This window comes from Anser anser (assembly GCF_964211835.1).
Source record: "Anser anser genome assembly, chromosome: 12".
NCBI lineage: Eukaryota > Metazoa > Chordata > Aves > Anseriformes > Anatidae > Anser > Anser anser.
Window position 1 is genome coordinate 19,335,133 of NC_139733.1, and position 15,996 is coordinate 19,351,128.

Genomic DNA, 15,996 nt, shown 5'->3' on the forward strand with positions numbered 1-15,996 from the left:
GACAGCATCCTCCTCATTTCCAGTGCTCAACACTTAAATAACCACCCTGTTCAGACCAGCCACAAAACTGCAGCTGAAATCTTGTGATTTGATGTGGGTGGGGAGACCCAACGAGAGCGATGAGACTGTCCACGAATGTGCTGGGACATGGGTGAGATGCAACCAACTGCTCCGTGGGGGTCTGCGCTGGGGCCCAGAGCTGCAGAGGATGCGACACGGGAGTCATCGGGAGGGGAGAAACAAAACAAAAACTTAGGACATGGCAACTTGCATTACCAGTGTGAACAACCAGCATTTTTATTGCATTTGAGAATGCTATAATGTCAGTAATTAGTACTGACTACACAACATTTTTTATTGTCTGTATCAACAGACATGGAATGATGGAATTACAGTTGATGTAAGGAATGAGTTTCTTTTATGCCTTATCAAAAAAAAAAAAAAAATCTTGTTACTGGCAGCACATACACACAAAGCACCATGCTAACAGTCTGGACTGTACCATTTTCATCAAGGCTTATGGGTAGAAGATAGTTTGTTACCTGTTCTGGGTCCATTAAAATGCAGTCATTACTGCAAATTCACCTCGCAAGACTAGAATACTAAATGACTTCTGAAACATCTAAAAACTCAATCTGAGTTTATTAACCAAAGGTACCAAAGGATTTCAAAAGAGTTTTTTTTTCCATGCTATAATGAACGTGAGATTATTGGCAATCTGAAAACTACAATAGTTCAAAATTATTTTTAAAAACTTTATATATATATATTTATGTGTGTATATATATAAAATATCTAATGATCTGCAATATTTGTAGAATCAGAATCCCTGCCCCAGTCTCTTCCTGAAGTCAGGGCTCCAGAAGAGGGGAATTACAGGAATTGTGGCTGGACTCTTGCGAGTGAGAATCAAAAAAGGTCATATTTTGTGGTCACTTACTCTACATAAGCCTTGATTTTTCATTTCACTTCTAGCTGAATGCAGAAACCTAACAGGTTTTACATTTACAAACTTTTTTTTTTTTTTGTGGACAAGGAAGGCTTTGACTCTCATTCCTGACAGCGATTTACCTGATACATGGTACTACTTTCATAATGTACGCTTTTCTTTGAGAAAAAAAACATGTAACAAATTGTCTTTACATCTTGGCACCTTGTAAAGTTTTTTTTTTTTTTATACAAAAGTTCAATAGTTTGACACTCCCCCATTATTAATCACTACTTCACTGATAAACTTTGAAAGTGTGACCCTGGAACTCATCATGCAAAATATTTACTGCAGCAGGAGAAAAACATTTTTTTTTAAATGACTTTTTTTTTTTCCTTTCAAATATATGAACTTTGTTTAAGACAGCCAGAAAAGGCAGTGGTAAGATAACAGAAGGGGTGGGAAAGTATCAAAAAAAACAGCTTAAACACAAAAACTGTACAAAAATGCTTCGATCAATGATAACAGGAGAAAAAAAAAATCTGTCAACTATGTTACAATTTAAAAGCTGAAAAAAAAGTCAGGGATTTTCTCCCACATGTCAGCAAATGTCATCCAATATTCTTAAAGCAAGGATAACTAAATAAAATACATGTGCAGCGTATTCTGCAATTCCATTACATACAGTAGTTTTTTTTTCAAAGCTATTTTTTTAGTATAGTTAATATAAAGCAGTTGCACAAAAAGCAAAAGGTGTTTTGACAAACAGGTCTGCATTTATTCCTTTTGAGGAATGATATCTAAAAAAAGGACCTTTCCACCTTTTCCTCCCTCCCCACCCTCCCCCCAAAAGACAAAGGCTCACACAGACACAGTGGGATATATATGTACAACATAATAAACCCCTCCCTAAAGAAGCAACCGTATATCCAAAGGGATACAGAATCAGAATTGTAAAAATCATAGTGAAGTTTGCTTGATGTAAAGCCTGAGATTTTCAGTTGGTTCTTCTGCAAGGCTGCGACACCTGCCAGATATGTTAAAATCTAATTTTTTATTTCTTTTTCTCTTTTTTTATTTTTTTTATTTTTGCTACAGTCTTTAGACTAAGCATGCAAGACATACAACTAAGTGCAACTGAGTGAAATGTATTTTTTATTTACTCATTCCCTAACAGTTTGGACTGAGGTATGCGTACTAACAGTTTCTCATGCTGTTATCTTTACTCATGTCTAGCTACACATGCTGAGAATGAACTAATCTACCAGATTTTTATCCCCCTTCTGAATACCGAACTAACCAGCAAACCACTCAGTTTAGAAGTACAGGGCTCAATTCTCATGATCCCCATCTGGCTACCGCCGGCACGTCACGAAGCTGCCTGGATATAATTTAAAAAAAAAAAATGTTTCAAATGACCACAGACTGCCCTTTTTTTTCTTTTCTCTTCTTTTTTTTTTTTTGTTTTGAAACAGAATGCAGAGTTGAATTTTATAAAAGTAACTGCCAATAAAATTTCTTGTACCAAAGCTTATGAGTGGACAGGAGTGTTATTTCCTTATGAAAAATGCTGACCAAAAACTAAACAAAACTGAGCGAATTTGCCAAGATCAAACAAAATTAAAGCAGTCATTCTAGCACAATCCCAAAACAGAAGTGGCACACAATCTGTAGAACCAAAGACCATTTTTTTTTCTTTTAATTCTAGAAATACTATTGTGTGGTCCAGTTACGTTGCGGGAGCCTTTCTGTTCTCTTCTGTGTCTTATTAAACTGTCTCCTTTATCTGATACCCTAATTTTCTGCAAAATAGCTGCGTCTTTGCTTTCTCAGCTTCCATCTCTAGCTCCCCTAGTAACACTGTTTCCTAGTTTTAGCCTCAAAAGCTCTCCTGATTCCTCTTTACAGAATTTCATTTTGGTCACTGTAAAGAGCTACAAATAAAAAGTAACAACTTTGGTTCAGACATCTACTTGGCCTTCTAAATTTTCTAGAATAAAGGAGCAGTTTCCCTCTCAGGTTAGCAATAGCCCACATCTTGTCATTTCCCTCTAAATTCTTCAACCTCCTTTGATCAACAATAAGAGGATATTTGGCTTCACAAGATAAAGCATATAACAGAGAACATAATTTACCTTTGTGTAATATCTTTGGTAATTTTAGGAAAAAAAAAAGGTACAAAGAAGAATATAAATTAAGCTCTGAAAGGCTTTTTGAAATAATAAAAAAGCTACAGTCCTACATAAATAAATGAGTGACGGAAAAGTGGTTGCAGAATGAAAATATTTAGGTGTTTGGTGACCAAGGTTTACTGACCTATAGCAACAAATTTTGTATGTCATGTTTGCTTTGAAGAGCATTGCCAGTTTTGCCTAACAAGCCCCGAATTCTCTCCTATTATTTCCCGTTTCCTACGGTGCGGTTTTGATACTGGCTGGTGTAATATTGCATAACAATCTTAACTGCAGTACTGGATTTGCACAGCTGAAATTAACACTTTAGCATTAGTGGGTCTCTGTCCTTATTAACTCCCATAACAAGTTCAATCTGAAATCTAATTTGTATTCAAACAGATTAATGCCACCAAGCAATCCTGAACTGATGTTTAACCGTGAAACATCACCACGTACAATAACAATTTAATGAAGTCATCTTTCCAACCACTATTTGCAAATGCAAATGCAAAAAGAAAAAAAAAAAGTAATAATAAATGTATAGGTGCCCATCTCGGTAATCTTAGATATTCCAGAAAGATTTGTTGACCCATTAAAACTCACGTTAAACAACCGAGAACCTGCCACTGTACTATTCATTCTCTAATATAAGTGAATTCTGTTGGTGCTGCATACGTTTTTCTTTGTGCTGTTCAATTTTGTGGCATTTGCTAATATTCACCATTGCTGCCAAAAAAAAAAATCAAAAAACCAAACCCAAAAAAAATACTGCTTTGTGGAATGAATCTGTGTTGCTTCCTACAGTGTTTCTATGTTCATCTGTCATTCATTCTCATTCTTGCAGTACTTCGTTTCTCTCTCTCCGTTGGACAACCCTTCCACATGTATAGTGCAGCATTTGGGACCTTTTCAAAAAACAACAAAAAAAGAGACACCGAAATGGAATGTTTTCCATAGCTAAAGAAAACATGGTGGCATCTGAAGGAAACTGGAATGAATGACAGAAAAAACTACAAACAATTCAATGACATTCAGCTTCGTATAATAAAAACACCTATTAACATTCATCACAAAGTACAGAAAACGTTGAAGCCTCCGAGAGGCCCTGGGCCCAGATGAGGCCTGAGGTCAGAACTTAAAATGGTAGAGGAGAAGTGGGGCGGGGGAATAAAAGCAATACATTAAAAAGTTTGGGATAATTTTTTCTTTTAACCCCTCCCCGATATACACGCTCACACACACACACACACGCACATATCCACACACGTGCACACACAGGCCTTCCCCATCCCAAATGGAAGCAAAAAAAAAAAAAAAAACCAAAAAAACAACACAAATGGAGTAAAGGCAGTGATAATCAACATGCAGTACTGTGCAAATATGTTGTCCATTGGAATCCTTAAAATCTGGGCAAAGACTTGATCTGCAGTTCAGGTGTACATGCTCAGTTTGATGTCCTCAAGTGTCCAAAATTGGCAGGACCTGCAGTCCACAGTTGGCTGCTAAATGTAAGTGAATCAGTTTAGCAAATTTACAACACTGATGTTGACTGTAAGAGAGGAAAATCCCAAGTACCAAACAAGTCCATCCAATGCACAGAGTACAAATTCCTTTTTTCAACAAAAAGTAGAAAAATCAAAAATACTCCCAAATGGGATACTTGATGGCACTAAGAGTTAACATATTTCATAGTTGTCAAAGTGGACTGAGAATCCTCCAGACTGTACAATAATGGAGAGATTTCACAGCTAAGTTTGACGTGTTCTTCCAATCTTCATTCTCAGGATAATGATGTCAGACATACTCATTCTATGTCCTCATTTACAGGTTCATCTTCATAATCTCTGTCGTGATCAAAATCTGGACTGTGGTTGGCTGTTGTCACTAAGGATAGCGGGCCTTCATTTTCATCTGGATCTAGCGGTTCTTCTTTGACATGCACGGGGTGCCTGCGAAAATGAAGACACGGTCAATCAGCAAGTTGCTCGTTAAGAAATGGTTTTGACAGCTCAGGCAGTTTGGGGAGAACCGTGGGGCGGTTTGGGCGTCGGGAGGTGGCATGCCAGGTGCCGGAGCTCCGGGCACCAAGGAGCAGCCCCGCAACGTGGGCACCAGGCACCGGAGCCACGCGAAGCCTTCGCCGGGGAGGCAGCGCTCAACCGCCCGGCTTCCCTGGGAAAAGATTCTGGGAGGAGCACCTCGATGGGGCTTCCGCCTCAGGATTGAGAGAAAACGCTCTCAGCTGACATATTAAGTTGATTAATACAATCTTTGGATAAATAAGCGGAATAAGCAGCCGAAAAGCAAAGCGGCGGTTTGTCAGCCCGCCGAGCCGGCGGAGGCTGGGCTAATCACCGCGCGCTGTGTGTGCGGCGTCTCTCGTTAACATGCAGAACCTGTGAGACAACTCTCCAGAGGACGACCCCAAGTGAGGTTCTATCATTAATCAACTTCAAGCAAACACAGCAAAGAGACACCATGATACATGCTTTAAACTCCAAATTAATGCATATTTTTACAAACTGTCAATAAGGGAAGAAAAGCCCTGCCAGGAAACACAAACAGAGAGGAAAAGGCTCGCTCAACACAACAATATGATAAGAAAGCACAGTCCTAACGAGAATAATAACGCTGTCAGCTGTAAACAAGGCAGAACATGATCCCCAGCTCATGGTGGGCACAAGGATGTACTAAAGAGATGAGATCTGCCAAATTTCTCATTATGGCATAGCACATGAATAACCCGCAGGGGAACGGGGCTTGGTCATTCAAAACGGGTATGATAACAATTGAAAAATGTTGTTCGTAAATCATATTTACAACAAATCCTATACAAATACAAATTACCTTTTCTTTTTTTGTTCGGCAGCTTTTGAAATGTAAAATAGCCATGTGAGTCAATAGTGTCTTGTTGGTGGGACTTTATAGGAAAGTAGAATTTTATTGACATTACCAAGTATTAATAATGCGACACAGCAATGGAGACCCTGTTTGCTTCCTAAATAATTGATGTTGTAGGCAATCCCTTAAAATAAAGTGTTAATGAGTTCAAGTCCCACTCTGTCTCTCATTGAGTAGATATGTACCTCCTAGAGTCTTGTTTTTTCTCCATGTGAGCTGATTTAACCCCTTCACGTAGGCTACTTGAAAACGTAATCCGAAGTGCAAGCATTCCTTGTAAGAACTTTTTCTCTCCTTGCGCAGCTTTGCTTTGAAATGAATGATTTAAAATAGTTGTATTTTATTTTACGTGTTGCGTAGAGAGGAACAACAATACTTTGTGTACTCTGTTGCACTGACAGGCAGCAAGAATAAATCACTGAACAGGGAAAAGGTAGCCCTGCCTGTTACAAGATATCAAGGTGAACCAGCCGTACGCTGGTACCGTGTACAAAGCCGCATTGCCCCCTGTTTATTCATTTCAGCCTGAACCTGGCTCAGTTTGGGAAGCACCTAAGTTGCTGACTACACACATCTCTAATGTGAGCTGCAAATGCCTTTCAAGTCCCTGCATATTTCAGCTTCTTGAGTTGTGAAGTGCTAGATCAATACTTAGGCATTATCTGCACCTTCCTGCCTGTCCAACCAAGGAACGGTGGGGAGAAGTGATGCTACTGCCGAGCAGTATCCGCGCACACACACACCTTTTCCTTTTAAATTTACAAATACGAGTCCTATCAAAACACGTCTGGATCAAAGAGGTTCCTCTGCACATTGAATTATTTTAGCTGCACATCATTAAAGGCAGAAGAAGCATCCCTAAAACCAACACCCCTATCCCCTGTCCCTGGGGAGGGACATGCTGATGAACTGGGAGGACCAGTGCCAACAGGAAATATCCCTCCCCTGCCCCACACTGCTCCGTGTGGGGCCTTGGCAAACCCCAGCTGCCACGAGGATGGAGGTGGAGCTCACGCCATTTTGACACAGTTATCAAAAAAAGGGGAAAAAAAATAAAAGGAGGACAAGATTCAAATATCAGGGGTTCAGAACTAACCAACCTCTTCAGTGCATGAAACGGCCCGCTGGATGAAGCCAGCACGCCGGTGGGCATGTGCTGAGTGTCTTGGCGGCTCGTGGCCCGAGCGAACATGAAACCATGCTGATTAGTTGCAACTAGAAAAACTTACATTATGAATAGGCTGTGGGGCCCTCACTTGGGAGAAAACGTGAAATGAAAAACAGAAGAAAAGGGGGCAAAGAGCGACTACACACACAGACCGGTTAAGAGTGTGCTATGCAGCCTTTATGTCTGGGATCCTTTTTTCCTGCCGTTCTAATTCAGAAGCCTTGCTTGTTGCCTTTTTGGTTTTGATGTTGCTGCCAGGCTTATTTTTGCTTTTTAATTATTATTTTTGGAAATGCAGATGGAACATTTTCAAAGGTAAGAGGAGAATGTGCTTCACGCAACACAGAGGTGGCATCGGCATGTGGAAGGGAATTTCTTCATGCGGGGACCACGTCGCAGTCTCCCACCACATCCTTGCACTGCTTCGTGGGCAGAAATGAACGGGTGCCAGCAGATAAGGGAGGTACCCACTGTGCACACAACAACCCGAAATTCTGTGAAAGCTCCTTCAAAGGGCTCTGAACCTTTCCAAAGCAAACCCTGACCACCTTATGGTTTTGTTATGAAAGCAGGTGAAACCAGGTGGTTTTAAGTGAGTTTCTCTTTGAGGTTTGGTTCGGTTCCCAGAAGTTGAAGCAAAACTTAAGGAGTGAAAAGCAAAGCAAGCATTAACTCACGCTGCTCAGCCCTGAGCGAGACATTGCCAGGGAGGGCCACAAAGGCACGGGGAGGCACGGCCACACCGCCCTCTTCCCAGAGCTCACGTGTTGGACAGGCATCAGACAGCGAGCTTGGCAAAAACTCCATCCCCCAAATTAGGAGGGTTATATCTGGGTAACGCAACCCCCCAGGGAGGGATTTGCATGGAAAACAAAAATAATTCATCTCCTTGCATACTCTGTCAGTCATAACCACAAAGCGGCACGTGAGGAGGAAACCGTACTGAATTAGTGATTTTGCTCAAACATTTCAGAGCAACTGGCAACATTCGGTTTAAATAAGCTCAAAGGCAAAGGGAGACTTTTCTATCTCTCAAGTGAGTCTGAATCTCTGTTTTCCATCTCCCAAGCAGGGGAGGAAAACCCATCGTATCTGAACTACAGAAAAGGTAAATGCTGGTGTAGGCGAAAAAAAGAAACGAGAGGGAAAAAGAAAGAAAGAAAAAAAAAGGGTTTCCTATTTCTTTTTTGTAGTAGCAGAATTTCAGCCCATTCCTTTTAAGTAGATGCCTAAGACTCCAGAAGGGGTTAACAATAAATAACCTTGCTGAACACAGATTCCCCTTCTTTTCACATCTGAGTAATTCTTTTGTTTGTCCACTCTGGGAACAGAGGAGTTTTTAATAAAGCTGACTGTTGTTTAAAGCCACTGAGTTCTGGTGGTGCACACAGCATGGAGTAGTTTGCTTTGTGGCTACCTTTGGAGCATATCAGGATGAAAGTGTTATGTCCCCAAGCTGTAATTATGCGACTACTTTCTAGTGTTTCAAAAGGAGGGAGAGGAAAAAAAAACAACAAAAAAAAAAAAACCCTAGCCGAGGTTCAATGTGTCATAAAAAGGAAACGAATGAGCGGTAATAAGACTTCAGCTAAAGTGTTAGACTTCCTAGCTGTCATGTTAACAAGGTCTTCTAAACCTTACAATAAAGTTTAAAGCTTGATTTATTTTAATGTACTGAAATTGTTTAAAAATAATTTGCATTATGACAAGGAAATCTGTTCTGAGAAAAAAATTGAAAATGTCAGTAACGAGGCCTGCTCACTAAAAATCAGAGGTTGCACAGTGTCTGCAAAACTGCTCTTGACTAGTGATTTTATTTACTAAACAGGGCAAACCCTGTGACGTCTGAATGGTGTTCTGGCTTTAGATCCCTTCAAACTACTTAGAAACACCATTTTAAGGGGGAAGCTCAGAGGCTGGTATTGGAACATCACCTAGCCACATTTTACTTAAGCAAAAAGAAATGTTCAGCGGAGAACACATATATTATCAATTCTGAGAAAATGAAAACACTCAGGAAACAATCATTTCCATATTACAACAGAAAATTGGATTTTCTGGTGAATAATGAAAATGAAGCATCCCTCCCCCTGTCCTTCTCTCTCTCCAGTATTTGTTCTGTGCCCCTCAACTTGGTATCAATGTGCTAAGAGAAGATTATTAAGTGCAACGAAGGCCACGACTGTGCACAATTCTGGAAGATGTCCTAACCTGTTTCAACTCAGTTATTTTTCTCCCCTCACAGTCTCTTCAAAGACAGTGAAACCTTAGGTGAAACGAGAAGTGGACGAACTACACTAGCCTTGAACTTGTAAAAAATAATTACTTGGATTAACGCAACATCATAAACGTTCGTCCCCGTCTGTTAGGCCAGGAGAAACCCTTGGGAGAAGTCTCATTTCTGGAGAAAACCCACGTCCCTCCACTCCTCCTTCACTCCAGCCCTGCGTGGTCACGGGCAGAGGATAACAAATTGTGACTGAAACTGCCTCAAGATGAATCCGTTTGTGATAGATGGAAAGTGTGTCATGTAATGCTACTTTGGGAGAGATAATTAATACTGCACAAACAACCACTGGAAAAGCTAAACACATTATTTGAATGTTTTGAAGTAAATGGTAAAAGACAATGTTTAAATTAATTATTAATTAAAAATGAATGTTGCCATCTTTAAAGATTTTTTTTCAAAGCACATTGTGCGCTGATTTAAAATGCTGCGATATCAAAGTATCCAGAGCTTCAGATTCCTTCGTGCCCCCTCCCCTCTGACAACACATTATGCAGGTGGGAAACTTTTTTGCCATTAAATGCTAATTAGTTTCACAACTAATTACTACAGTGGTATTAGGTTAATGTTTTTCTACTTTTTGATTTAGACTTACTTTTGTAAATCCCTTATTCAAATTACTTTGAAGTGAAAGACTACAAATTAGTTCTCTTTTTAATGCGTAATGTGAGCCGTGGCAAGTCAGCCAGTAATTTTACAGCCGTGCTAATAACACCAGCAGCATGGCAGCGCTGCTCTCACACGCGTTCACTTGCACAGGTAGTCGACCGCTCCGGATAGTTTTTAAAATTTGAGAACTACAAGACTTATAAACTCCGGCTTCCTCGCCAGCTGCCAATTATCCAGTGTGCAATTTGAGGGGAGGGGGGAATTTACAGCTTTGCAAACTCGCTCCGTCACCCCATAAATACTGAACACACCCATAGGGGCATCACACCCTTCCTGCCTTACCCTTTCCTCTGCGAGCTGGCTGCCCTGGTGCCATTCATGTTGAGCAGGGACAGCAATCCCCCATTACTTCATGTGGTTATATATGCACTCATTATACTGCCGTCTGTTGCTATAATGCTCCTATTAATTTTCTTTTTGATATTTTAAGAGCAATCTATAAATCATGCAGACCTTCACGTGTGCCATCATTAATGCTTAGCAAGGCCGCTGTGCATCGAGTGTTTTTTCAAACCCGCCAAAGCCGCCCATTTCCCAGCTCTGCCCCACCGGGCGCGCTTGTCGCTTGGTCCAAAGAGGAGAGAAAGACCATTTTTTTCTACAAAAAACACAGTTCCCTTAGAGTTTCGCAACCCTACAGTCCAAGGTTTAAAGAAGAGAATTGCAAATGAGTTAAAAATTTTACAGCTCTGTGTGCCAGTCAGACTGGACCGAGCTGATTCCTTTATGTGAAAAAGGTGGTAAGAGGCCCTTTTATGTCCTCGTCAGCCTAAGCGGGTCCCCAAATGGAGGTCTCTGCTTGTGCTGCTCACTCCAAGAACCTCAGAAACAAAGTGCGGAGACTCCGAAGCCACAGTCCAGCAGACTAAGAACACCCAGATGAGCGCACACATCTCTGCCATACTTACATTGCTTGCATAGGGGAACGTCCTGGACTACTGTCACTCCCATTACTGTTCGTATGCTCCATTGCACCATTAAGCTCTTCCCTCATCGCGTTGGCTAAATTGCCCAGAGTGGGATTTCCCATGGAAGCAGTAGTGTATAGAGGTATACTGTTCTCAGCCATTGAAGCCTGCCAAGGACACAAACAAACATATGAAGAGCCATGACTAACGTTTTTATACATTGCACAACACGCTCATTTATTCCAAAACATTCTCCACATTTACATTATTTGCAATTGCTGCTTTTTTTTAAATATTGTGCTTTCTGATAGGTATTACACTGATTCCACCAAGGGAAATTTAGCGTAATTTACATCTGGGTTTATGCATTCATAGCTGTACTGGCTTGCGAGCAAAAATGGAGCTTTCCATTCCCTATTTGGAATTACACCTCCTGGAAAAAATAAAACGTGCCTTTCCTATTCTCGTTTTGCAAAATTGTGTTTGGGGCTTTGGGTTTTTTTTTGTGGCTTAGGCTTGGTTTTTGGTTTTGTTTTTAACGAAAGGTTAATGAGAAAAAAATTACTCGCTCGGCTGATAACTCCCTCCTAGCAGAGCGAACAGGCACACAGCGGGATGACAACGTTATTGAGCTTTGTTTTTCTCATGACACGAGTGCGGTTAGTGCACGCTGGATTTCTCAGAGCTGCAGTGACACACCTGAGAGCTGAGCCACTCCATGTGAAATTCACAGCCCTGCCCTGTCACTAGAAACCGAAAATCTGACGAATTCTAACAAATCCTCCCCCCGTCACTTTTTAAGCATCAGCAACTCAGCTCTTCTCAGAGCTCTAAGAGATCTGACCATTTTATTGAGATTTGCCATTGTTCTGAAGATCCACCACGCAGAGGCACACCGCAGTTAACTTTCTAAATGGAAATCTTTGTACAAAGAGAATGAAGTGCTAAATATTTCCCTTCTGATTCCCACCGCTCTGCCTGCTAATATTTACTGTATGTCAGGATTAGCTCATGTTGACGGCACGGTCCCGTGCCTGGCGAGGTGGGAGCGCAGAAGCCCCGAGCCTCCGAGGAGCCCGGCGCTTGGCGGGGACTGGTGCGCGGGGAGGGAGGTCGGGCTTTACAGGGCCGTAGCGCCGAGGGACTCCGAGGACATTTAACCATTTCACCCATCTGAGCCGGATCCAGCTGACATCATCCGCAGCTTTCCGAGCCGCGTCAGCGCCGGAGAGCCCCAGATGCTGGCTCGGCAGCGCTCGACCTGCGCTGGGGGGAGGTCAGCCGGCTGCGGAGCCAAAAACTCCATCTGACTCTGGGGCTGCATGATGCAACCTGCCCATGGGAGGGGAATTCAGGCAAACGCGCTCCCCACCGAATGCTCTCGTCCGCTCCTAATTCGTGGGACAAAACTCCTTGCTCGTTGCCATCTGAGCCAGCAGAGCTGTTCCCAGGCAAGCGGAGCCAGAGACCAGGGCTGGGGGGGGTGGGTGGGACGGCCAGCCCTGCCGGCAGCATCTTCAGGAGCATGGCCCCTTTTATTCTTCCTTACGTTGACCTCTCCATGTGCAGCCCTATGTGTCACACATGATTACAAAAGCTATTCTAACGGGGAGGATTATTTTTATCTTCTTGATTCAACAACCGGCAAACTCATTGTGATTAGGGGATGCAAAGAATGGTTCACATTTCCTGCACTTGGCAAATAATGACTCAAGTTCTTCACCCATAGTGATAACTTGTAATTGCAGTAAAGCAATTTCTTGGGGGAGAGGTGGGACACGAGGAGTAGCTGCTATGAGGATAATAATAGTGGTGGTGGTGGTGGGAGGGGGTTGGGAGCACGAAAGCCCCCGGCGACCCGCTGGGAAAAGACAGTGCTGGTGAGAGCTGGAGTGCCCCTACCTTCCCCTCACACAGCAGGGAGGGAGCTGCTGCTCCCTGGCCACGAGGGAAAACAGATGGAGGAGGCATCGGAGGGGTCTGGGAGAAGAAGAGGGGAGGCACGGGGAAAAGAAAAAGCATATGGGGAAGCTGACTGCACGAGGGAGGTCAGCGTGCCAGCGCTGCCTTGTGCTGCCCACGCTAAACAGCTTCGCCCAAGCTGCCCTGCACCATGAGCACCACGTGGAAATCTGGCCTCCAAATCTAACCAAAGGGACAGGAACCTGCTTGGTTTATTTTAAACCCAAAGGAGGACCTGTCTCAGTGCAATAAAGAGCATTATTTATCATCCCACTTTATTACAGGGGGCACATAAGCGGTAGCAAATCTGGCCCAGGCTCTTCCCTCCAAGAAGTGAGTTCCTCCAGTGCTACGTGAGGCCGCGGGCACGTGCCACTTCCAGGGAAAGTGGGGAAGGGAAGCGGTTTGGAGGTTATCACAGAAGGCAAGAACGGATGGAGATGACGACAACGACACGTGTTTCAGAAATAAAACACGAACAGTTCCGTATGATAAGCATATTAATTGAAATTAGTCACATAGTTAACAATGTGAAGAAATGCAGGATCATTTCATTTTTGCCTTTCAGCCTCATGAATGTAAAATGTGCTTGTAATCTTAATACTATTCAAGAGACAAAGCAGTCTTTAAAAATCACACTTCACAAGACTCAAGGGAAAATAAGTTACTAATGAATGGTATTTACAGTTGCTTCATTTAAACATGCTTTCATTTGCTTTTCAGAAGTTACTGCATAAACTCAAATAATTAGGAGAAATGCAGAACATCACTTTTCTCCTAATAATCTGCTTCTTGGCTGAGAAGTGAGAAGTCTGGTAAACCTTCCACAAAATGTGGTTGCCCAGCAAACATTCACGGCCATCGGTGAACGGCTGGAGAAGCAACCCTCAACAAATGACCGGGGTGCAACCACTTGAGGTGCTGCTTCTGCCTGAATTTGCACTGTAGGGAAGAGGCTTGGACCCAAGCACAAACACCCACAAACAAAAACCACCCTGCAAATCCAGGGCACGGTAATGCATTTGCATCTTTGGTTCGTTTAGTGAATGCTGACTTCACCCGATGTTTTTGAGATAGACTCAGGAATTTGTAGGGATGGAAAAAAATGTGAACCTGATGTACAGCACATGAAAAACGTCTGGAGAAGCACACACTTCTACCCTGCAAGTTATTAATTGTGCACCAACACTTTGTGTATTTCTGTGTTGTGAAAAACAGAATTTTTGTCTTACAGTTACAGTAGGCTAAACCAATAAAAATTCCCATTTTTTTCCATAGGAATTGCGACGTTTGTTTTTCAACAACAATGGGAAGATATGCAAAAATAGCCCTTAAAAGAAAAGGGGGAAAAATGATCTGCTTTCTCTTTAAAACCATGAACAATAGAAGGTCACGTGGCGCAGTATCCTATCATTCAGCACATTAATAGCTGTGCTAGAGTAATTACACTTGTGGTATTTTTGCCTCAAGTGAAATTCTGAAATAAGAGGATGGAAATTATGATACTGCTGATAAATATTAATAAGTGAACTTTTAATTTTTTTGCCACAATATTCAAAATGCTAAGCATCTAGCTAATGCTGAAGCAGCCTGATATGTGTTTGCCTCCAGGGACTATGATGCTTTATGCACTTAAGAAAAAAGTTTAACGGAATTAAAATTTAATATCTAATTAGAGCAAGGCTAATATATTTTGAAATGAGTGGGGAAGACACACGCCTCTGTTGCATATTTGCTACAGTTATTAATCTTACCTGTAAAGCAGCATTGAGAGGTGTGCAGTAGGTGTGGCTGGTCTGTATGTTTTTAATAAGAGAAGGGTTACTGCATAAGAAAAACATAAAAAAGAGAGTTAAATGCAACCAACCCCTGCACGAGCGTTTCAAGCATGTAATGCTTCCTCCCACACCAGAAAACTAGAGCTCAGATTGTTTTCCACACAAATTCTCTTTTGATTCTCTTTTTCTTTAAATCTGAGTTTTTTTTCCTATGGTTTTCATATTTGTCTTTACTTAGTAAGAAATATCATTATCTCTCGACGTTACCTCGCCATGTGTTCTACTACCCTGCGTTAGTAGCACATCTTGGCATCTCTGCTCATTTTAGCTGTGTTCAGGAGAAATTTTCCAATATTCGTCGTGTCTAGGAGCCAGTTACCATGTAAAGGTCCATCGTAAGGAGGCTATGATCAAAAGCATCACGGGATATTTTAAATACTGCATAAGGCAAATTGTTCTCGAAGCTGCTGGCAGCAGAATCGCTCGCAACTGAGCAGCAGGACCACGAGAGAGGTCTTGAGCCATGTTACTTCCTACCAGGGAAAGGGCAGGTGGCCCTGACTGGGGACTGCCCATGCCATCACCCATTAGTTTACATCTTAAAGTTTACATACGGGGACAGATTTGAGGAAAATATATGCAAAGCTCATCCACTCTCTCTTTATTGGGCATCGATAAAAAACTCCCCACTGGAGGAAAAGAAAAATCATCAAGTACAAACTAAATGAGCTTTTTTTTTTTTTCATGTGGGAATAAATCATGGTGTGAAGAGTCTTAACTGAGCCTGTCCCACAGGGACCGGCAAGGATCAGGTGTCCTGGAGAGATGGCCTTCGAGAAAAGGTCAAAGAAAATTGCTTTGGGAACCACAGGAATATTTGTGCGTGGTCGTTGTAGACACAGGATGCCCTGTTGTTTATAATCTTTACAGCTGGTCTCACTGCACTTTCATTAATTATTTTTTTTTAAATTAATTCAGTGTTTCTGTCTCATAAGCATCTAACCATATTTCTGATTAAGAGTTGCAAACCAAGGCATACTATTGAAAGCAAAGGAATATATCAGAATTAAAACTTCTCTGAAGCCTTTCCTTGCATATATGTCTTCCTGACAGATCTACAGCAGCTTTTCTGCACTAGCGTGGATAACTATTTTAGCCTACATTGCACTATAAACAAATGCTCTAACAAACATGTCACAGTAGAGTTATTATTATAGGCAT

General features: G+C 41.8%; 1 protein-coding gene across 31 annotated transcripts in view; it reads right to left on the bottom strand.

Moving 5' to 3' along the window:
* Window positions 1-272: 272 nt before the first annotated feature.
* The window catches only part of FOXP1 (forkhead box P1), a 384,604-nt gene continuing 368,880 nt past the window's right edge, over window positions 273-15,996 (bottom strand). For all 31 annotated transcript variants that reach the window (XM_083795634.1, XM_083795619.1, XM_083795618.1 and 28 more), the window contains 3 exons: window positions 14,752-14,821; window positions 11,036-11,202; window positions 273-5,051 (listed from right to left, as the gene is read on the bottom strand). In XM_083795634.1, the coding sequence (XP_083651760.1) occupies window positions 4,907-5,051; window positions 11,036-11,202; window positions 14,752-14,821 (382 nt within the window). In that variant the 3' untranslated portion in view covers window positions 273-4,906. The remainder of the gene's footprint in view (window positions 5,052-11,035; window positions 11,203-14,751; window positions 14,822-15,996) is intronic.